This window comes from Herpailurus yagouaroundi, unplaced genomic scaffold (genome assembly GCF_014898765.1).
Source record: "Herpailurus yagouaroundi ecotype Mexico unplaced genomic scaffold, PumYag 191, whole genome shotgun sequence".
Lineage (NCBI taxonomy): Eukaryota > Metazoa > Chordata > Mammalia > Carnivora > Felidae > Herpailurus > Herpailurus yagouaroundi.
The window spans coordinates 2,797,043-2,821,516 of NW_024412422.1; the positions used below are offsets into that span (position 1 = coordinate 2,797,043).

The following is a 24,474-nucleotide window of genomic DNA, read 5'->3' on the forward strand; positions in this document are numbered from 1 at the left end:
CATTCATCTGTTGATGGACATTTGGGTGTTTTCCCCTTTTTGGTCATTATGAATAATACTGCCGTATGAACATTCCTGTACAAGTTTCTGTGTGGACATGTTTTCATTTCTCTTGAGAATTGCTGGGTCATACTGGTTACTCTGTGTTGAACTATGAGAGGAACTGCCAGACGCTGTTTTCCAAAGCAGCTGCATCATTTTACAATTCCACCAGCAGTGTATAAAGTTTTCAGTTTCTCCACATCCTTGTCACATTAGCTGTTCTCTTACTTTTTGACTCTAGCCATCCTAGTGGGTGTGAAGCAGTATCTCATCGTAGTTTTGATTTGCATTTTCTGATGGCTAAGGATGTCCTTCATCTCCTGAAGTCATCAGCAGACAATTGTATATTTTCTTTGGAGAAATCTCTGTTCAGATGTTTTTCTTATTTTTAAATTGGGTTCTGTTTTTATTGTTATGAGTTATTTATATATTTTAGATTATATAGTGCCTTATCAGATGTATGATGAGCAAAATGTTTCTCCAATTCCGTGAGTTGCCTTTTCACTTTCCTTGATGGTGTCCTTTGAAGCACAACATTTTGGTAACATTCAATTTATGCATAATTGAGTCAGAATTGATAATGGAGTTAAAAATTGTTTAGACCCCAAATCACCTCATCATCAGTATCTTGGTTGTATAAATTAAAAGCCAAATGTGAAAGAGTCAGGGAAAGATTGAATTAGTTCTAGATCAGAAAGGGTTCATCAGGAACATGTCATTCCCCTGCGGAAATCCTCCGGTGGCTTCCTACCTCCTCGTCTGTGGTTCAAGTTCAGGCTTCTTCGTGGGGTTGTGGATCAAGGTGTCTCCGATTTCAGCCTGCCTCGTCTCTCATTACTCTCCTACCTGTGTTTTCATCGTTGCTGCCACTTCCCCAAACATCCCAGCCTTCAGATCTTCTCGCGACGAGCTCATTGCTGCGCACCCCCCATTCCTTCCATCTGCTGAGTCCCAGTTGTCCTTTGGGAGCCTCCTTCCTCATCCCTGCAGGCAGACATTGTCCTTGTCTTCGTGCATCCTCCATCCATCACTACTGTCTGCTGCCCCAAGGAGCTGGACCTGAACTCGAGCTTCCTGTCTGAGAGGCGCCTTCCATAGAAGGCAGGATGTGAGAGAGAAGTTCACTTGCAAGGCAGACTGGGTTCCCTTGCTCACCGCTTGGTCTCGAGTGCCTGTTGGGTTGTTTGCTGAATGGAGGGTGATTGAAGTTAATTGGAAAGATCTCGAGGTCAGCGCACGTCTCGGATTATTATACACGTCTTTGTGGCCTGGGCTGAAGTAACGCGGAGTGATTCCCCTCTGCCTTTCTGTTACCCAAGTCCAGCTGTTGCCAAAAAATTGCTCAGACGTAAAACCAAGCGTTTGAAGCATTTGTCCAAGGGCAGAACATCCTCGCAGGTTCTCTCCCCTTGATGACCAGCGGTGACTGGTGCACAGCCTTCTCAGTAGGACAGATGGCCAGGGAACATTTTTAGTTTGGTAGGACTTACCACGCCAAATGGAGGCCAGCCCTGCTGGTGTGGAGTCGGTCAGTACTGGAACTACCTCTGTGTATACCCGATAACGGGTGTAGACTGGGTTTTCAGGGCACACGCTTTCTTGCTTTTCATTCTTTTTTCCCCTGCTCTCTTCTCTCAGAGCATCTGACTCAGGTAGTAGTCTTTAGTTATATTTTGTGTTCTTATGTTCATTTTTAATACTTTCATTGAGAATACTCCACTTAGCATCTTAAGAATTAGGAGAAACCAGGGGCGCCTGGGTGGCTCAGTCGGTTAAGCATCCGACTTTGGCTCAGGTCATGATCTCAGGGTTTGTGAGTTCGAGCCCCGCGTCGGGCTCTCTGCTGTCAGCACAGAGCCTGCTTTGCATCCTCTGTCTCCCTCTCTCTCTCTGCCCACCCCCCGCCTCAAAAATAAATAAACATTAAAAAAAATTAGGAGAAACCAGTCGGCTTTTTGGGGAACGTTTCTTTTGTGTGCGTGTTCTATTGAAGTGGTTGGCTTATGGTAAGGGAGTAAAGAAAAGAAAAATTTCTTCGTCTCACTGGGCTCTCGTCTCTCCCTTATATAGTTGAGCTGCCACAGAGTTTTGTATACAAAGAAACTGAGGAATTGAAAGGTGCAGGCCTTTAGAGCTGGACCGAGCTGGGTTTCACCCTTGGCTCCACTTTTGAATAGCTGTGACTGCCAATCACCTCACCTCCCTGGGCCTGTTTCCTCTTCTGTGGTGTGGAGATGCTAATGGTGCCTTGTTGGGTCATCAAGTAGACAGTGAATAAGTTTGTGTTCCCTCCGTCTTCACTCTTCATGTCTGTTAATGAATGGAACTGGGGAGAATCAAGTAGAGTAAGTTTAATACATTTCATTTCTGATACTAAGCTATTAATGTATGAATTCCTACTCCCACCTCAGCATTTTAGACTTCAAATCAAAGTTGAATTACTGAAGAGGGAAAAAAAGTCTAATTTTAGGGCAGGAAGGTAATATTAAAGATAAGGCAGGTTTTGTTTTGTTTTGTTTTTGCCTTCTGTCTGAATTGGAAATGTCTATTAGACAAGATTCTCTTACTCAGGCCTCCCTTGTATTCAGTCTCTGTCAATTTTGAGGAAGGTGGTTTAGTTCCTGGAAAAGACTGATCTTTTTAGGGTTTGGAAGGAGACCGTGCTCCGGTGCTTGAGATAGATGGTCATCTGGTTATGATGTGAATGGCAGCATTGTGATAAACTGTAACATTCTGTGTGGGAAAAGAGCCTCAGTAGTTTCATGGGATGCTAAATGGGGCTTGTCATTTGAATCTCACATTAATAACGAAAAGAGTTCCTCCTGTTTGCCACAGTAAAGAGAAATTAAATCAGATCAATACAAAGGTCAGGGTGAGAGAAACTGTGGTACAAAGGGAGGTAGGAAGGCTTATATTTTGTATGGCTAAAGATAATACTTTCGCAAATATATGTCCTCCCCCTTTAGGGTCATGAAATCGCCTTACATTTACTTTTTAAAAATGATAAAAACGGATCATACATAGACCAGTATCTTACCACCTTTTTAAGAATATATCATTTTGGGGGCATTTGGGAGATTATTTCTCAAGTCCAGAGGCCCTTATTCTGGACTGCACACGAGGATCAGCTGTATACCTTTATGAATACAGCTGCCTGGGCTTGTCCTCCCTGGTGACTCTGAATCACAGCCAGAGTGGAAAGTACCTTACTGGTCTATTCCACATCTTACAGATGAGGGGATTGTGGTCAGGAGCATGAGCGATACGCCCATGATCAGGCACTTAACGGTCCCTTCCCACCTCCCCCAGCTGTCTTCCACCTCTTTCCATGTGTAGTGTGAATTCATTTGTAGAGTTGGTGGTGTTGATTTATAGTGTTGTGTGAAAAAAAAATTTTTTTTTTAGACGCTGTGAACCTGGTGTGCCTTCTTCTCTTTTTAGTCCTTGACTGAATGCACCAGTTCCCTCTTGACTTTCCACCACGGTCTCTTGCCAGATCTACTCACAGAGGTTGTACTTCTCCAGTTTATCACCGCTGTCAGTGTTTGTACCAATGTTTGTGTGTTTTCTCATGTCTTTAGATTGCACATGAAGCTTGGTCCAGATTTTTCAGGTTTTTTAAGATGCGTTTTCGGGGAACTTAAAAATACACTGAATCTCTTGGATAAGCCTTTGTTAGATTTGATTTTCCTAGTTTTACTGTAAAAAAAAAAATCCCTTTTTACTTCTTCAATCTTCTAATCTGACCATTAGTAAGCAGTAGTTGTAAGTATCGCAAAAGTTTCAAAGGCCAATTAACATTGCAGAGATGCCTTTGCTTTGTGTCTTGCCAGAATAATCGGCACTACTAGGCCACGTGTAGATGAAGATGCTAATTTTGAGAGGGGCAACACGCACCCGGTACTGGAACTACACAGATTGTAACAGGCAGCGTGAAAACTCTTCGGGACTAGCGGTTGACCACAGCTTCACAGTGCGGTCATTCTGTCTCCACAGAACCGAGACATTCTGGGAATCTGGGCACCTGGCGGTTTGGTGCAAGAGCCTTGTTTGCCCCATTGTGGAATCAGATGTGTGTCCCCATATTCTGACAACTGCTGAGGTCTTTATCCTGAATGAACAAAGCTGTCATTTTTCAGTTTCATGAAAGGCCATAAACACACGTGGGAAAGTAGCGTAGGGGGAGTGAAGCCTTTGAGAGGGTATTTTCCACTCTGGATATTTTAGGGGTTCTTGAAAATAATTCACAAGCACCCCCTCCTTAGCACAAATGTTTAATCACTATTGTTTGCTTACTGCACATGAAAGATACTTAAATTCCTTTTCATTATGGTCAAGCATTCTTTTCTGGTTAAAGATTCTAATTCCTTCCATTCTTAGGAACTTAAAGAATTGAGGCTGACTTATTAATATAAAAACTCAAATGCTGCCTGAGTGGTGACTGAGACACACATGTAAACTTGAGTTATCATCTCCCTTAAGCAGAAGGGTTTATTGGGAGACTCATCACTTTACAAGCTAGATGGCGAATTAATTCTGCGGTTAGTGGTGTCTTTAGCTTAACGTTGTCATCCTAGTTTTTCTTGGCAAGCCAGAGTGCAGCCTCAGCCAACAAGTGCTGGCCATAGCTCTTTGGGGTGGTATTTAATAAGATGCTTGTTGTCTGTTTTAGAAATAGAGTAACCTTAGACTTCCTTATTTGAGCCACTGCTTACAGTGCTACTATAGGAAAAGGTAAGTTGGAAGGTTTTTTGTTTTTGTTTTTGTTTTTAATACCTTGAGACTTTCAGTTTGTTCTTATGCAGTGCAGAGATATCTTGCATGCGCTGGGCTGAATTACATTGTCAAGTGGAACAAATAATGCATATTACCTGCAAAGGATAGTTGTGAACCGCACGGTTTTCTAAAACTGTGGAGAGCCCAGCTGCAGTTTCTGTTTTGTAGGCGCTGTATACATTCAGTCCTCAACCCAGAACTGGATTGTGTTCCAAAGTTGAACTCAGTTATTTGGAACTCAGATGGCATGGCATTTTGGTATGGAGTCAGTATTATAAGTGGTGGGTAAGTTTCCAGCCTAGACTGAAGAATTCTGTTTAATTCATAGCACAGGGTTTTCAACTCTTTTTGTTTTTTGTTTTGTTTTTTTTTTAAAGTTTAATTGTTAGAGAGAGAGAGAGAGACAGAAAGAGAGGGAGAGAGGGAGAATCCCAGGCAGGCTCCACACTGTCAACGCAGAGCCCGATGTGGGGCTCAGACTCACGAACCATGAGATCATGACCTGAGCCCAAATCAAGAGTCAGATGCTTTAACTGACTGAGCCACCCAGGCGCCCCAGGGTTTTAAACTCTTAATGGTGATAGTGGAATCCTAGATCTTGGGAGCTGGGAGTCATGTGAAAAAGAAGGAAGGAGCCATGTTCTTCCCCCACCAGCCTGTGTTGACATCTAGTGGCCTCTTGCCCCAGCAGTCCTCTGTGTGCTTCATCCATCTTTCTTAATTTGAAACTTCTCCCCTGTTTAAGCTGATCTCCTTTAAGCAGTAGTAAAGCAAATGATTCAAATGCATTTTCACTAATGTGTTCCTGGGTGGCCACAGTTACAACTAGACTACCACTGTTGATCAGTGCCAGGGTGACAAAGGGCTTTCATTATATTATTTTTCTCACATCCCTCAACCCTTTCCGGGGTACAGTACTAATATTTTTAAAAAGGAGATTCCTTGTGATAAATCATCTCTCTGAAATTGTGGCATTCGGTCAGCGTAACAAGGTTTGGAGGGGAAAGTTGAACTGATGCATGTGGGATCAGGCATGGCCCGTGTAGAGGCTGGCCCCGGTACCTGCAATCAGGAAGAAGCCCTGCCCGCTTTTGAAAGGTTCTTCCTGTTACCTCTAAAACAGTCAATCTGGTGAGTTTTGTGTTTTTTTAGCTTTTCGTGCCCCCCCTTCCCGAAATACTCGTGATCCCCCCCCCCTTTTTTTTTTTTTTTTCCATTTGGAACCACTCTTGAAAGGGTCTTAGGTTTTAGCACTGACTTGGTTGCTTTGACCTTTGAAAAGGGGATCAGGGCAGGGTAATGGCTGTAAATTGGATTGGCTTATACTGGCTAGAGCTAGGCATTGATCTCTCTATATTTCCATTTCCTTGTAAACTTTTTAAAAGTAGTCTCTATGCTTAATGTGCAGCTCAAACTCACAAGCCCGAGATGAGGAGTTGCATGCTTTACTGACAGAGCCAGCCAGGCACCCCTTGAGTGTATAATTCTTAATACCGAATTCTGTGTGGGGACTGAGCTCTCCGGGAGTTGAGAGGGCAAGATATTGGAGGGTCAGTATCTATGGGACACAGGGTTCAGGTCCTGCCCGAGGGTGTGCAAAATAGCACTTGGCTGGTTTGGAACAGGTGTAAGAGAGGAGGAATAGTGTAAGGTAGATAGAGAAGATGGCCTGGATTGTGGGAAGTCATAATAGAGTATACTTTTATACAGCACATTTAGGTAAAATGCAAATAGAGTTTAGATGGGGAGTTACAAAGGTAGATGAAAATATAATTTGTGGGTGTCACTAATGTTAATGTTTCTCTACTACTGTGAATTGTATTTTGGGTTAAATGGATATAAATTTAAAAATAAATATCTGGGGGCACCTGGATGGCTCAGTTGGTTAGGCGTCCGACTTCAGCTCAGGTCATGATCTCACAGTCCGTGAGTTCGAGCCCCATGTCAGGCTCTGTGCTGACAGCTCAGAGTCTGGAGCCTGCTTCGGATTCTGTGTCTCCCTCTCTCTCTGCCCCTCCCCTGCTTGTGCTCTGTCTCTCTGTGTCTCAAAAAATAAGTAAAAACATTAAATAAATAAGTAAAAATAAATATCCGTGTGGAATTATTAATTTTCAGTTTGTGAAAGTGAACACTAATACCACCATATTCCATGTTCCTTGAAGGCAGAGAACGTCTTACATTTTCTGTGCCTCCCTTTCCCAGGATGTTGCCTGAGACACAGTAGGTGCTCAATAAATGTTAGTTGAATAATTGAGTTTCAGTTTTATGTGATACACTTGTGATAGAGATTTTCAGTCTTCCTTTCCATTTTACTAGAAGATGAAAGTAATGAAGGAGACGTTTTCTTTTGCTTTTTTTAATGTTTATTTTTGAGAGAGAGAGAGTGAGCACAAGTGGAGGAGGGACAAGGAGAGAGGGGGAAAGAGGATCTGAAGTGAGCTCTGCGCTGACAGCAGCATGCCTGATGTGGAGCCCCAACTCATGAACCCAACATCATGACCTGAGCCAAAGTCAAGACATTCAACCCACCAAGCCACCCAGGCGTCCTGATGGGGATGTTTTCTATGGTGTAGAAGGATTGCTGATTGTAAACATTTGTTTATTAAATTATCTTATAATCTAACCCTATAATTTTTATTATAAATACTGTAAGCAGTACGTGGTGTATATGTACACATTTAATTATTGAAACGTGTTTTATTTGTAAAGCACATTTTGGAGTTATTTATTTAAAGCATGAATTCTGATGAAAAAGAAGAGTTACATTACCTATGGGTACACCATTGCAAATTTACCCTAGTTCTTGAATAAGTTGAAAATATTGGTAGCATGGGGTTTTTAGGTCTTTGTTTTGTAGTCTGGTTAGCAACTTTGACTTTAGAAACAATTGAAGTAACATCAGAGTGGAAGTATGCTTTCATTTTGTGAGTTTTTGTCAAAATACATATGAGAAGAACCATTATTTGTATCAAGATGAAGATTTAAAGTTAAGGTAGCCATGGAAAAAAAACCGAGTTTGTCTTTCCTGTCGTTCTTCTCTTAAGTTTCTTAACCTTCAACATGTTGACTGACTGTCGAGTGCCCACGGTGGCCCCTGAGGGGCCTCCAGGCCAGCCCCAGAGAAATCACCTGATGCATCTAAGCTCATTTCAGTGGCTCCTGGAGCTCCAAGGTTTTAATACGTTTGGATTCATTTGACTTGAGAAATTGACAAGAAATGGCCAAATTAAAATCGGGCAAATTGTATACCATTCCAACTGTTGAATCATTTGGGGGTTCATTGGTGCAGTATTAAAATTTCAAAAACTATAGGTTTTGGTTTATATCATATTAGTGATGAGCGATCACAAAAAACATTGTAATTGTGATAACAGATCATAAGAATTGTTTCGTAGGGACCCCTGGCTGGCTCAGTCAGTAGAGCATGGGACTCTTGTTCTCGTGGTCATGAGTTCAAGCCCCACAGTGGTCATAGAGAAAAAAAAAAGAATTGTTTTGTAATTGTTTTTGCGTGTGGTATATGTGTGTATTTCTGGCAGTTTTTAGAGGTTACTAAATTATAAATGTAGTTTTTCTGCTTGTCTGTTTGCTATAAATGCAGTCTTTTAAGAGAGTATTAAGGATGGGAAGCCCCTTGATCTTTCTGCTAGTTTCCTAATCACAGTGCTTTAAAGAGGATTCTTCGTACTTTCTTTTAAGGCATATAAAATTTGTCTTTTAGTTATAGTCTAATTTAACATAAAAAATGGACTGTGATTTTCTTTTCAAGTCTTCATACAGTTTGGAAGGAAGGTAGATTTTGGCGGGGAGGGGTTGTGTTAGTTTTGTTAACCAAGGCTACTAAAAGCTATGGAATATTCACTCCCAAAATACTTAGCTGAACTATTTCTTCCCTAAAGAGGGCCTTATTTGTTTTTCTCACTTCCCTGGAGGTTTTTTCATTTTGTTGGTGAAATGGAATGTATGATGTTTTTACCTGAAGAATGGAGACCTTCGGAAGGTAGTGGGTGGTGGCAAAGTAGTTATTTGTAGTAACTATATTTTAACTATATTTTCCCCAGTGGATTTTCAGTCTTTAGTTTCTTGTATTGTGTTGTAGATACTGATATGCTGTGGGAGTCTTTGCCCCTGCTCCTTTTGAAGAGAGGTGTGCTGATAAGGAAGTAATTTGTAATTTTTTAAAGTTTATTTATTTTGACAGAGGGGGCAGGGGAAGGGCAGAGAGAGAAGGAGACAAGAGAATCCTAAGCAGGCTCCTCACTGTCAGCACCGAGACTGATGTGGGGCTCGAACCCACAAACCACAAGATCATGACTGGAGCCGAAATCAAAAGTCAGACGCTTAACCAGCTGAGCCACCCAGGTACCCCAGTAGTTTGTATTTTTTTACCAAAAAGGATCAGACAAAATGTTTTGCCCTGAGGTGTAGTAAGATTTTAAGAGGTATACTTTCCTATTTCTATAGGATGTCTGAACATTCTGGAGACAGGGAGATTTAGATTTAAAGAGTGTTAGTTGTTAGTTTAATTTTGAAATTGTGTGCTCAGTATGTTTACCTTCAAGCTCTGGGCACGTCTGTGGATGGAGTACCTTAATTTTAAACCCATGAATCCAGTTATCAGTCTGAAAAGGTACAATAAGTGATTGAAATTTTTTCTCTACTTTTTTTTCTCTTTTCAAATACACTACTTGTAAAGAGAAGGCTCTTTGGAGTTACTAGTAAGAGGTGGTTCTTTGCCCTGGTTGTTGACTCCTTCTGTCCTTCTGTGCGCACTGCATCCCAGTATTTGCCATAGCAGCACATTAATGTCAGTGGGAATATTTGATTATGATGTGTCCTCCTCCAGCAGATTGTGAGCTGCATGAGAGCTCGGGCCAGGCCTCCATCCTTGCTCACCACCACGTCTGCCGTGTCTGTCATGATGCCAAGCACATGACAAAGCTCAATAAATATTTGTGGAATAAATGAATGATGAACGACTAGGACTAGAGACCTGCTCAGCATTCACAGTTGAGGGTACGCGTTGTACGTATACCCCTGTGAGTTGTAAAAACTAATTGAGTTCTCAGTGAATTGTGTGCCTTTTATCGGGGGCGTGTGGACTGGATCCCAGTGAAACAAGTGCTTCGTATTGACTTGTAGGCTTCAGGTTAAAATAGGACCATAGAATAATAACTTATTTTACTTGTCCATTTTATAGATGAAGAAACCAGCAACCGTAGGACCAGAAATGATTTAGTGGCTAAGTGACTGTGTCAGGATAAACTCGCATCTTGCATCTAAGCCACAGTTTTCCTACTCTACCTCACTGTTCCCTTGAAACATTCGTCAGGTGTGTATGTTTAGTCACAGCCCAGGGTACAGGGCATTAAAAAGGGAAGACTGAAATTCTTCAGTGGGAGGTGATTACTTTGTTTTTGACATTGGTAGTTTCTCCTGTGACTCTAGCCTTTTGAGGGTCTTCATAAAAATGCCTTTAAAAAACCCTCAAAAGATCTGGGAGTCCGGTAATTTCATTTCCTGGTACAAGTATATTGGCAAAGAATTATTAACATTTCATTCCAAGAATAACACCATCTGACTAAGTGGTGGAAACAGACTTAGTGAGTTTGAACAGTCATACACAGTGTGCTTTTTAGCAGTTGTTAATAAGAGAAGTAGGTCATTGGTATAGAAAGACTATTTGGAAACACATTCATCATTAATTTTTAAGTGGGATTGCTGGGTCAGTCACGTCTGTAAAAGTTCTGTAGTTGATACGAAGACTCTTGGGATTAATTTGGCTCTTTGATGAGAAGAGGCAGAGTTCATCTTCTGAGACTAGTCTCTTGGGGTGCAGTCCCCAAGTCGGATCCACAGTGTTCTCTGGGCAGGTAGAGCCTCTGTGATGGAGATTTCTTACACAATTCTTTTCCAAAGCTCCGGGGATGGGTAGAGGTGGTTGTGTTTCTGAAGATTTGGCGATAAGCAGCAAATTGGAAGAATGTGAGGGATAGTAAACATGTCATGCTTGCATATTATTGTAGGAAAAATCTGCTCTTATTCTGATAGTGCAATAAAAAAATATATTTCTGTCATTGAAGAGTGAGAGATGACCTCTAAAACCTCACAATCTCATGTTTTAGTAACTGTAAAATTTCTGTCATGTATGTCATTATTGTTATATTTTAAGCGAGTTACAGGCCCTGTTAGGGCATCTTTTAGTTGATAAAGGGTCTCTTTAATACAAATGTGAGAGAATTTGAAGATTTTCATATTTTTTGCATTTAGGATCTTTATATGTTGCTATTTTGCTGTTCATATGCTGATTTCTTTCTTTTTTTTATTTTTATTTTTAAATGTTTATTTACTTTTGAGAGAGACACAGAGTGTGAGTAGGGGAGGAGCAGAGAAAGAGGGAGACACAGAATCCGAAGCAGGCTCCAGGCTCCGAGCTGTCAGCACAGAGCCCCACGCGGGGCTTGAACTCATGAGCTGTGAGATCATGGCCTGAGCCGAAGTCGGACGCCCAACCGACTGAGCCACCCAGGAGCCCCCATATGCTGATTTCATTGCTTTTATTACATTTTGGCTTTAGGAGGTGTAGTTGACGTAAAATCATAAGATATTTGAAATGTGTATTGTGGTGATTTGATTTATGTTCTGTAGCTCATTTCATATCTTGTCCGACTTCATTTTTAGCAGTCGTTTTCATAGTTTCCCGTTCTAGTCCAAATCATCAGTGAGCCTTTAAGTCACCATCCGTTGTCCTCAGCTTTTCTCTATAACAAGTTCTTAAATTGGTACAAAATTGCGAAATGTAAAAGTAAGAATTGTTTTCTTAGAAAGCTTTAAAAAATATAAACCGATTCGTTATTCCTCACCTTTCAGAAATTGTCCTTGATATATAGATTTCTGGCTTTTTATGCATGTCCTTTCGTGCTGTTCTCTTGGACAATTGAGTACATAGTCCTCTGGCACTAAGCCTAAGGGTTTTCAGTCAGAAGTAAAGATTTGCCTCCTTTGGCATACTTAATGCTCTCTTTGGTTTCTCTGTATTTGGATGTTTACAGCCAGTTTCTATATTTTATAAAATGTGAGCAAAATGTAATTTCATGTTTAAAAATTGCACAAACAGGCCTAGTGGAACCCTGAACTGCTGAGGCAACAGCCCAGTGAGAGCGCTGAGTGGCATTACAGGCTGACGTGGGAAAGCCAAATTGTATGTATGAGGGGGAGTTTATCATTGAAAAAGTATGAAAGTTCAGGGGACGGAAAGTTGAACTGCCCTGTACTTTGTGGTGCAAGGTCATTGTGTCTTTCCAGAAGTCTTATCTTTGGACAAGTCACATAATGTTTCCGCACTGAAAATGAAGGGCCTGGAATTGATGAGCTTTGGAACCTTTTCCACTCCCGGCTTCTGTGAGGACTGAGCCTGGATGCTTCTTGGTGGATCTTACTTGTGGGGTGTTTTTTATTTGTTTGTTTGTTTGTTTTGGTTGTTGTTGTTGTTCCTGGAAACATTTAAAAACTAAAATGATAATGGGTTATTGGATCAAAACAAAGTGCCTTTGTAATTGATGCCTGATTACTTGGCATTTTGCCTATGACCTGGATGGATAACGATGATGGGATAGAACTATTTGGGAGGCTGTAATGAGGATGAATTTTCCTGCTTTGTTCTTACTGTTCTCCATGTCATGACAGATTGAACCAACATCAAGGCTGTTCCATGCTTGCAGTCAGTTGTCATAAATGGTCAGCAGTTTTTCTAGAAAAAAACCATTCTTTTCCAGCACCTCATTGTCATTAGTGGAGTCCAGATCTCTTTTAGCCATAGCTGCTGTGTGTGAGGTCTGTTGTGCTTTGTAAGAAACGTTGCATGTGGTCCTAGAATTTCTTCCTTGTTAAAACAGCTTCTATTAAAGGAGGCAAATTACATATATTTTTTCCTTGGAGCGTGTCACATATGAATCTGTTAATTAAGGGACTGGATGCAATGAGAATTATTTGTTGGATGAATTCGAATGTCACTTGTAGATTTTGTTTTAAGAAAATTCAAAAGAGCTGAGCCATCTCCTATCCAGAATTGATGAATGTTGAATTTTTGTATTTAATCAGAGCACCTCCCATATTTGCTTTGGGTGTCTGCTCTCTTTAAATGTGTATTTTACGTAGGCTTACATGTTCCATTTCCAGCTTCTTAAAAGCAATTTTAACTGTTGGTATTGCCATTTAAATAGCTGGTTTTCAGACATTTGTTTCCTCATCCGCTGTCTCACTTGGCATTTTCTATTAAATAATGCATCCTATTTCTCCCACATTAAAAAGTGCCTGCCATAAAAGCAACAACTTAGAGGGAACATGTTCTTTCCCTGTTGGGACATTCTGGAGTCTTCCTGTGGTTGCTGCTGGCTAGGGAACATTTTGTGAGCCCTTGAGTAATTGATGCTCTGGAACAGTCTCAGCAAATGTGCTGGGCAGGATTTTGCTACTAGTAGGGGTTTTCCTGTATGTGTTCCTAGCAGGATGTGTTTCCTTTTATATGAACCGTAGAAATACATCTGCTGGAATCTTTAAACAGATAACTTCTCAATAAACAGGAAAATGTCAAAATTGTGGTCATTTTTTTATGAGATTGATGGAAGTAGACAGAGAATAGAGAAAATGTAGTAACATTTACTCAGGTGTTTTGAGTGTATTTTATTTGGTACCATTACAGTATAAACACCCTGTCTTGTCTACATTTTTTCCTCCTCACATCCAACACATTTCTTGTATGACCTATGAAATAAATTTTCTATGTATAACCTGGCAGCACCATAAGACTTCTTACACTCTCCTCGAGGTTGGGGATTATCAACTGACCGTAAGATGGAAGTTTTATTCTGAGAGTGATTTTTAGCAAACTTTCCTCTGACAACTTATCTGGGGTGCCTGGCTGGCTCATTTGGTAGAGCATGTGACTCTTGATCTTGGAATTGTGAGTTCACACCCCACATTGGGTATAGAGATTACGTAAAAATAAAATCTTTAAAAAATAAAATAAGCCCTTAACCCATAGAGATAGACCTTATTTTTAACAGCTTGTTCTTGGTTAAGATGATCACCCAACATGTGAAGAAAATTTTAATTGTTTTTTTGTTTCCGTAGATGAACTGTTAGGTATTGTGAATGTCAGTAGTCAGCTTTTAGATTTTTATTTGAAGCGAAAACAGAAGTATATTATCTACTGTTTAGAAATCTTTGTGGAAATATAAATTTGTGCAGCCATTATGGAAAGCAAATGGAATGTAAATCTGTGCATCCATTATGGAGGTTCCTCAAAAAATTAAAAGTAGAATTACCTTATGGCCTGGCAATTCCACTCCTGGGTATTTATCCAAAGGAAATGAAATCTTTATCTTGAAAAGGTATATATGCACTCCCACGTTCATTGTAGCATTATTTACAATAGCCAAGATTTGGAAACAATCTAAGTGTGCAATCAACAGATGAATCGATAAAGAAAATGTGGTACGTGTGTATGTATTGCATATGTATAGATATAAATGTATATGTATGTATATAGAATACATATGTTAGAATATTATTCAGCCATAAAAAAGAAGGAAATTATACCATCTGTGGCAACATGGATGGATCTAGAGGGCATTATGCTAAGTGAAATAAGTCAGACAAAGACAAGTACTGCATGATATCACTTACGTTTTTTAAAAAAGCCAAAGCAGAACTCATAGAAACAGAACAGTGATTGCCAGAAGTGGGGGGAGTGAGGTGGATGAAATGTGTGAAGGCGATCAAAAGGTACAGACTTTGAATGTTCAGATACATAAGTCTTGGGGCTGTAATTTACAGCATGGTGACCACAGAAAAGGTAAAGAACTTTAAAAAAATAAATTTATTATGATAGTCTCTGGACAGTCAAGACCTAACTCTTAATCCTTTTTTCTGGCGTTCAGTATTACCTGGGGATTTGGGCAGAGGAGATGACTCCCCATGTTTCTAAAGTAGAGTTTCAGCTAAACCCCAGAGAGGACATTTCATAGTTGAGCCTATGCTCTCAACCTGTTCTCACATTATCTTTCAAGGACCTCAGTTTTTTTTTATAATGAAAACCATCTTAGGATAGTCCCAGTCTTACTAGAAATATGGGTAGAATGATAAACTTTCATATTATAAAGCCTTAGATAAGGTTTGTAATTTTACACTTGGTGGAAATTAAAAACCACGTTGCTTTTTCTCACATCTAAAGTCAATTTATTTTGAAATTTGTGAACAGTTCTTTGATTTGCTTAATGAATGACTTATTGCTACATCTTCTCCACTGCTGTGACAGTCCTACAATTACAAAGAAAGAGCCCTACGCATTTTTAAGAATTTGTACTCGAGAGACCTAATGAACAGGTGACTTCTCCAGGGGCCAACTCTGACAAGACATTTAAAATTATACCTAGTATTTCTTTGGACTTTGTGTCTGTTGTATTAGTTCAGGATTTTTCATTTACTCTTTTTACTATAATTGAGCATTAGATTTCTTTATAAAGTACCTTAGTACTGGGGGACACTTCAGTTCTATAATTTGGGACAAGATTATTAAAAGAACTAAGGTTGGATAATACATTTCAATTTGGAAATTTATGGCTGAGCACGTAAAAAAAAAAAAACAAGAACAGTCAAACACTAATGCCATTTCATCATGCAAGCAGCTTCTCTTGAGAGGAGGGTTTTTCTATTTGAGATAGATCATATTTTTTCCTTTAAGGGGAAAATTGAAGTGTAGTAAATACCATGCTGAGGTAGGAGAACATAAATTTTGTGAAGGGTCCTTGATAACTGATGCTAGTTCTCTTATGTGAAAATTATACTCTTGGCCCGTAATCAGTAGGGAATTGATTTGGATCTTTTCAGGTAGAGAAACCTATTAGGGAGCTCTTAAATAATAATTGCTGACATTCATTGGATAGTGCTTACTATGCTTCAGATTCTGTACTAGGTACTTTGCAGACATTTTAAAAAACCGGTTTGTTGAAATATACTGTTGACCCTTGAACAACATGGAGGTTAGGGAAACTGACCCCCTGTGCAGTCAAAACTCACAGTAACTTTCGGGGCATCCAGGTGGCTCAGTCTGTTAAGCGTCCGACTCTTGATTTCAGCTCAGGTCATGATCTCACAGTTCGTGAGATCGAGCCCCGCATCGGGCTCTGTGAGCCTGCTTGGGATTCTCTCTTTCCCTTTCCCTCTCCCCCTCCCCCACTCATATCTTCTCCCCCCCCCCAAATAAATAAACTTAAAAATCTGTACATGACTTTTGACTCCCCCAAAACTTTACTAACAGCCTACTGTTGACTGAGAGCTATACCGATAACATATACAGTGGATTAGCACATATTTTGTATTACATGTATTATATACTGTATTCTTATAATAGAGTGAGCTAGAGAAAAGAAAGTGTTAAGAAAAATTTAAGGAAGAGAAAATACATTTACGGTCCTGTACAGTGTTTATTGAAAAACATCTGCAAGTGGACCTGTACAGTTTGAACCCATGTTGTTCAGGGGTCACCTGTAATTCACACACCATACAGTTCACCCATTTAGAGCATACAGCTCAATGGTTTTTAGAAAACATATTTACAAATATGTGCAACTATCACCACAGTCAATTTTAGAACATTTTCATCGCCTCAGAATGAAACCCTATACTTGTTAACTGTAACCTTTTATTCTCCTGTTGTCCGCCCCCCCCCCCCCCATTCCCCAGCAATCACTGATTTACTTTCTATAGCTGTAAATTTGCCTATTCTGGACTTTCATGTGAATGGAATCATAATATGTAGACTTTTATGATTGGCCTTTTTTACTCAGCATAATATTTTCAAGGTTCATCCAAGTTGTAGCGTGTATTACTACTTCATTCCTTTTTATTGCCAAATAATATTTCATTGTATGAGTATATCACATTTTGTTTTCCCATTCGTCTGATGGATATGCAACCAGTGGGTGGTTTCCACCCTTTGGCTGTTGTGAAATAAGCTGCTAAGAACATTCATGTACAAATATTTGTTTGAATACTTCTTTTTAATTCTTCGGGGTGTATTTCTAGGAGTGGATTTCTGGGTCATATGGTCACTGTTTAATCATTTCAAGAACTGCCAGACTGCTTTCCAGAACAACAGCACCATCTTATATTCCTGCTAGCAGTGTATGAGTGTTCTGACTTCTCTGCATCCTTGTCAACATCAACACTTCATCCTTGTCAAGTTATTCTCTGACTTTTTGATTCTAGCCATCTTAGTGGGCATGAAGTGGTATTTCTTCGTGGTTTTGATTTACGTTTCCCCAGTGACTAATGATGTCCAGCATCTTTTCATGTGCTTACTGGACATTTGTGTACCTTCTTTGGAAAAATATCTATTCAAGTTATTTGCCCCCTTTTAAATTGGATTATGTGTCTTACTGAATTGTAGGAATTCTTTATATATTCTAGATACAGAGGCCTTATCAGATACATGATTTGCAAAAATCTCCCATTCTGATGGGTTGTCTCTTTCCTTTCTTGATGGTATCTTTTGAAGCCAAAGGTTTTTAATTTTGATAAGATCCAGTTTATCTACTTTTTATTTTGTTGCTTGTACTTTTGGTGGTGTCATGTCTAAGAATCCCTTGTCAGATCCAAGGTCATGAAGATTTACTTCTATGTTTCTTTCTAAGAGTTTCATAGTTTTAATTCTCTTATGGGTTATATCTTTACCCATTTTGAGTTAGTTATTTTATATAGTGTGGGTTAGGGTCAGGCTTCTTTTGTATGTGGCTATCCAGTGGTCCCAGCACCTTTCATTAAAAAGGCAATTTTTCCCCCATTGAATGATTTTGGCACTCTCGTTGAAAATCATTTGACCAAAGATGTATGAATTTATTTCTAGACTTTGAATTTTGTTCCATTGATCTGTATGTTCATCCTTGTCTTGATTTTCATTGCTTTGTAGTAAGTTTTGCAATAAAAAAATACGATCTTCCTAATTTCGTTCTTCTTTTTCAAGGTGGTTTTGTTTTTGGGGGGTTTCCTTTGCAGTTCCATATGAATTTTGGAATCTGTTTATTAATTTCTATGAAGTCAGCTAAGATTCTGAAAGGGATTGCTGTAAACTTGTAGATCAGCTTGGGGAGTATTGCTGTCTTTTTTTTTTTTTTTTTTAAGGACGCTCCATACCCACTGTGGGGCTTGAAGTAACGACCCTGAGATCCAGTGTCACATGCTCTACCAGTTGAGCCAGCCAGGTGCCCCAGAATATTGCTATCTTAATGTTAAACCTTCTGATCCATCAACACTGGATATCTTTCCATTTAATTGTGGTCTTCTTTAATTTCTTTCAGCAGTGTCTTGTAGTTTTCAGTGTACAAGTCTTTCTTTCACCTTCTTGGTTGGGTTTATTCCCAAGTTTTGTATTCTTTTAATACTACTGTGAATGGAATTGTGTTCTTAATTTCATTTTCAGATGGTTTATCAAGAGTTATATAGGGGCGCCTGGGTGGCTCAGTCGGTTAAGCAGCCAACTTCGGCTCAAGTCATGATCTCGCGGTCCGTGAGTTTGAGCCCCGCGTTGGGCTCTGTGCTGACAAGCTCAGAGCCTGGAGCCTGTTTCAGATTCTCTGTCTCCCTCTGACCCTCCCCCGTTCATGCTCTGTCTCTCTCTGTCTCAAAAATAAACGTTAAAAAGAAAAAAAAGTTATATAGAAATACAATTGATTTTTGTGTATTGATCTCTTATCCTGCAACCTTGCTGAACTTATTAATTCTCATAGTTTTTTAGTGGATTTCTTAGGGTTGTAAGATCATGTCATCTATGTTCAGAGATAGTTTGACTTCTTCCTTTTCAGTTTGAATGCCTTTTCTTTCTTTTTCTTGTCTAATTGCCCTGGCTAGAACCTGTAGCACATTGCTGAATAAAAATGGCAAGAGCAGACATCCTTATCTGCTTCTCGATCTTGGAGATCAAGAGAGAAAGCCTCTTTCATCATTGAGGATTGTGCTAGCTGTGGGGTTTCTGTTTTGTTTTAATCAGTTTGAGGAAGTTTCCTTGTATTCCTAGTTTCTTGAGTGTTTTTATCATGAAAGTGTTGGATTTTGTCAAGTACTTTATCTGCGTGAGATGATTGTACAAGTTTTGTTTTTATTCGATTGATATATGTTACCCTAATTGATTTTCAGATGTTGACCTGACTTTGCACTCCTGGGACAAGTCCCACTTGGTCATGGTGTATAATCCTTTTTATAGGTTGCTAGATTTGGTCTGCTAGTATTTTGGTGAGGATTTTTGTGTCTCTATTCATAAGACATATTGGTGTAGTTTTCTTGTGATGTCTTTGATTTTGGTATTAGAGTAATACCGGCCTCTTAAAATTAGTTTGGAAGTGTTTCCTCCTCTTCTGTTATTTGGAAGAATTTGTGAAGAATTGGTGTTAATTCTTTAGATGTTTGATAGGCTTTGGCGGTGAAATCATCTATCTGGACCTGGGTTTGTCAGATGTTGTTTTTAACTCTTACAAGTACCAATTCCTTCGGTGTATAGAAGAGGAAGCTGAAGCTCAGAAAGGCAAATTAAGTAATTTGCTAGTAAGTGGGAAAACTGGGATCTTAATCCAAATTACTTTATGTCAAGTTCTAGGATGATAACAATAGCTGACATTTATTGCATAATTAGTTAGGTGTCTCTAACCATACGAGGTGCTTTAACGTGGTAATCTTCTGCTACAGTCCCAACACCCAGTGCCCATTTAGTAATAACTTCAGTTTTATGTATCTCATACCCATTTTCACATAGAGAATCTGCCACCTAAGGAGATTCAGTGACTTGCCCTACTGAACCTGGGCCAGAAAGTAAATGGTACAGCTGTGCTTCTCACTCACAAGGCTGTCTGACTCTGGGGCCTGCCGTCGTAATTGCTTCCCTCTGTTGTGTGCAGCAAAAGCAGCTGTGCCACATGTGGACAGCTGAGCCCACATCAGGTCGGACCTTGGATCTGAATGGGTGCACACTACCCTTCAGGTTCCACTTGAACATGCGGGGCTCAGTCAGCACTGTGCCGTGAAGCGCGGTCTTTTCTCACTGCTCTGCTATGTAGCCAGCGCTCTGCTCTGTTCTGACTTCACGTGGTTAGGATGAAAATAAGTTGTCACTACGTGTAATACAGAAATGACTTTTAAGGGTATTTTAGTATGTCAGTCACCCAGCAGAGTCGCATAATATTTTTCAACAAGGATATCCAAAGCACTTTATGTGCTTATATAATATTCATATTGTTAGTGAGATTAGATGGTATCTAGCCTATTTGAGTAAATAGTTTTTAACTTAAAAAACGTCTCTTTTTTAAGTTAAAGGCCTTGAGGAAGGCCTCAAACGTCCATTCACATTTCAAAAGAGGCACAAAAAGCTGACCTGATGCCTTGTGTGGGTGGCGGGGCTGGTTGAGTGGTGGAACTCACGGAGGGAGGTTAGATTTGGTCTCCTGCAGAGCAGAGTGGGTGGCGTCTGGGCCTGGGAGTCCCCGGAACAAGGGCTGGAGGCTCCACTCCACAGAACCAGGTTGTCGGTCGTACCGCTCACACTGTGCTCACACCTGTGCTGGGCGTTGTTGTGTCCAGGGCCCGAAGCCTGGCTTCTGCCGAGGCTGGTGTGGGGCAGTCCCCTGGTAGTGCAGCGCTGGAGGAGGGTGTCTAGCTGCTCTTAATTTTAGACTTTCAGTCAACTTTTTCCACAGCCGTATCCCACATCCCTATCTTTAGAGGCGTACAAGTTTTCTTCTGAGTGCTCTGCGTTTTCACAGTGGGCCTTGGCGGGCATCGTTTTGGTGAGATTCTCCCGCTGAGGCACTCAGCTGAGTAGAGAACATTCATGCTTAAGTCCATTACACATGCATGATAGCTTTCTGTCTTCCTAGATTTCACTGTCACATTTTTTTTTTTAAGATTTTTTTTTTTTTTTTTAGGGGCTCCTGGGTGGCTCAGTGGGTTAAGTGTCTGACTGCTGATTTCAGCTCAGGTCATGGTCTCATGGTTCATGGGACTGAGCGCTGTGTCAGGCTCTGTGCTGGCATCGTAGAGCCTGCTTGGGATTCTCTCTCTCCCTCTCTCTCTCTCTGCTCCTCCCCCCATATACATGCTCTCTCTCTCAAAATAAATAAATGAACTTTAAAAAAATAATTTTTAACGTTTATTTATTTTTCTGGCAGAAAGAGAGCACAAGCGGCGGGGGAGGGGCAGAGAGAGAAGGAGACAGAATATGAAGCAGGCTCCAGGCTCTGAGCTGTCAGCACAGAGCCCGACGCGGGGCTCGAACTCACAGATCACAAGATCATGACCTGAGCCAAAGTCGGACGCTTAACCGACTGAGCCCCCTAGGCGCCCTAAGATTTATTTTTTTTAAGTAATCTCTATACCCACCACGGGGCTAGAATTTTCACAACCCTGAGATCAAGAGTCGCATGCTGCACCGAATGAGCCAGCCAGGTGCCTCCACGTTTGCTTTTTTGTAGGCTTTCCCGTGTCCTTTTTCTTGCCTTTGGTGTTTACACCTACTTTTATTCCTTTACAGCATTTTATTAGGATTTCAGGAAGGAGTGGAGATAAATGCAATTTGTATTTCTTTTGTAAATTACCTCTTCATGTCCTTTGTAAATTTTTCTGTTGGGGTTTTCATGTTCTGAATTTGTAAAAACTTTATATGTATATGAACGATACCTCTTTGACATATGGTAACGGGTACAGTCCTTTCTTTTCTGTAAACTTACTTTCAAAACACTTGCTGGAAGATAGTGGGGAAGATTCCAGCTTTTGCTAACTTATACAGATGGTTGTATAGGGAAGTGGATCCTGAGACCAGCTGGCTGTACCTTGACTTTTGTATGGATGTGATTTTCTTGTGGTTTTCACCACCTCATAGAAGCTGTCTTATCTATTCATGCTTGAGAACTACTCATACTGTTTCACAAATGACAGACTCTGGCCAAGTGGAAGCGAATAAGTTGCCATCTCCTCTACCAAATACTCTAAATATATGGTCCTGGTCGTCAGCTGGAAAGGTCTGGCAACAGCTGGGCTGAGGAACACGGGTGCTCAGCTGCCTGCCAAGTGTTTGTTGCCTCAGCCCAGCCACATGCCCTAGGCTTGGAAAGAGTCCACTTTTGCACATGCCTTGGAAGGGTAGAAGGAGTCTCTGGCAAATATAAATGATCTCCCTCTGCATTTAGCAGTGGGCCCAGAGCCATGAGGAAGGGAGTTGTCAGAGGGAAGGAATTAGCAACAGCCCACCATGTGTCCCATTTGGCACGAGTGGACAGGTGTTAACCTTCCTCTGTGCATAGCAGTCAGGAGTACTGGTTTTCAGCTGACTTGTCAGGTTTGACCATGTTCCATTTCCTTTTATGTTTTCTGCAGGCTCCTTCTATCCTAGCCAATAGGAACAGAATGTCTTGCATTAGCAAGACAGGAAAATTATATTGGGTGCAGTCTAGGAAACTTTGATCAGGTGAGGCCTGGTGATAAAGCAGCTTTCAGTGCACATGTCTCTGGGACACCTGATGGAATTTGGAGTCCGAAGTGACCCTTGAGGAAGCCCAGAAACACCAGCTCAGTGTCACTTCCCCTTTCCCAGGTCCCCTGGTTACTTGGGAAATGGCTGTGGTGAAATGGCTATGGTGAAATGACGTGAAAACCCAACCTGGTTTTGTTTCTCCTCCCTGAATTATTCTTTTCCTCTGGCTCCTACTGCCATGATCGTCTCAGATCTTTCTCAGGCCTGGTTTACTGCCTGTAGCTTCTCCTCGTCTAATATGCTACTGCCATCCTAAATAGCACTTTCATTACACTACTTTATATTTAAATCTTTGCTTCTCTTTTCTAAGACCTGGCTTTTGACCCATCTGCTGTGTTAGTCACAGTCCTGTTGGCACTTGGCACCAGGAGTTCTGTTGTAAGTTGCTCTGATTATTATTCCTACATTGGAAGGCTCTTGAAGACCAGGATGGTTGCTTACGTCTCTTGAATTTGCCACCACACATAGCTGGTCTTGTAGAAACACTCGTAAGCAGGCACGGCTCTCAGCGGAGTGCTGGTGTCTGGGGAAAATGCTCAAAATCTGAAAAATTACCTTGGCAGACTGAGGAAAAAACCACAGCGTCATAACTTTTGGAGGTTTTTCTTTAGCTTCAAATTCACCACATAACTTCACTCTGGAGTTTCCTTTTCTATAAATGGGGAGGGTTGGAGTGAATTATCTTTCAATTCCCACCCAACCCTGAAAGGCTAATTTTCCTTCGTTCTTTGCCTTGATCTTTGTCCTGAAATTAAAACTGATGAGCTGTTTCTGGATCTTGAATTAGGAATTTTTCATTTCTTTGTAGTTCTTTCCCTGACGCATTTTGCAGTTTTCTCTGGGTATGTGCTGCTGAAGGAAATTCGTATTTGCCATTTGGCTACTTTTTAGGAGAGCAGACAAAATGCCATATCATTCTGATTTCTTTCTTCCTTTCTTTCGTTCGCTTTTTTTTTTTTCTCGGAGTTTCTCATTTGTAAAAATAAAGCTTTCAGGTAGGTGCATAATTTTAACATAATTTTTGCTCTTCTACAGACACAATGAGGCGAGTGGTACGACAGAGCAAGTTTCGGCATGTATTTGGACAAGCGGTGAAAAATGACCAGTGTTACGATGACATCCGGGTTTCTCGAGTGACCTGGGATAGTTCCTTTTGCGCTGTCAATCCCCGATTTGTTGCCATAATCATAGAAGCGAGTGGGGGCGGGGCGTTCCTTGTGCTCCCTCTGCACAAGGTAAGTAATCTGACTTTCCATTCTCTGAGACACCCTCTGGTAATCTCGATTTATTCTGTCATAGATTGACTTTGGGGATTGATAGTTCACTAAGACTTGTGTGCTTGCGGAGACCGTTAGGCTCCAATGTAATTGACACTCAGTTCCACACTTTACTGATCCCATCAGTTTTTTCTAACAGAGAATCATTAAACAGAATGGTGAACTCTGTTCTGGGTGTGGCTGCTGTGGATAAGAGATTATAATGATGCTGTGAGCATGGGCAGGCACAGGCATCTTATGATTTTGTTAATAATCCTCTTCTCACGGGAGTTTTTCTCAAAAGTGCAGTTTTTAAGAGGAGCAGAAATTTGTAAGTTAATCTTCCTCCTCCTCCTCCTCCGGTGTAGTGAGTGATCAGTTTTGAGACTTTTTGGTGTTTTGAATGATAAGTGGAATGAGAGCTTAAGAAAATGTCCCCAAACAGTGCAGGTTTCAAGTCTGGACAAGACTGAGTTTTAGCATAGAATCTAAGCAGTGCAAATAAGTGGTAGAAATAAAGGGTCTTTACTGAAAGCTGTTACGTGTAACCTTCAACCTTACCCCACTTCCTGGTCTCCTGACTTTCTCCTTCCAGAGAGCCTTCTCCCATATGGGGAGGAGGTAGGAGATTTGGGAATTTCTGACTGTTCTTGAATATTATAGATGAAACTCAGTACTACTTTAACAGGAAATCACAGCATTGCAGATAAGGAGGGAGGGGGTGCTGAGAGAGAGAGAGAGAGCTTGCAAAGCGTCATTTTGTAGTTGGCTTCTAGGAGGAAAATAAGTTTGATGAGTCCTGAGCTCTAGTGATAAGGGCTCAGT

The 24,474-nt window shown here is 40.7% G+C and overlaps 1 protein-coding gene across 2 annotated transcripts in view; it reads left to right on the forward strand.

The window, feature by feature from the left end:
• Positions 1–24,474, forward strand: part of CORO1C (coronin 1C) — a 76,350-nt gene that overhangs the window by 3,788 nt on the left and 48,088 nt on the right. Inside the window, exon 2 of one of the 2 annotated variants that reach the window (XM_040443653.1) lies at positions 23,429–23,628. The exons of the other annotated variant lie outside the window; for it this stretch is intronic. Coding sequence (XP_040299587.1) covers positions 23,434–23,628 — 195 coding nt within the window. The 5' untranslated portion in view covers positions 23,429–23,433. The remainder of the gene's footprint in view (positions 1–23,428; positions 23,629–24,474) is intronic. 2 annotated transcript variants of the gene reach the window in all.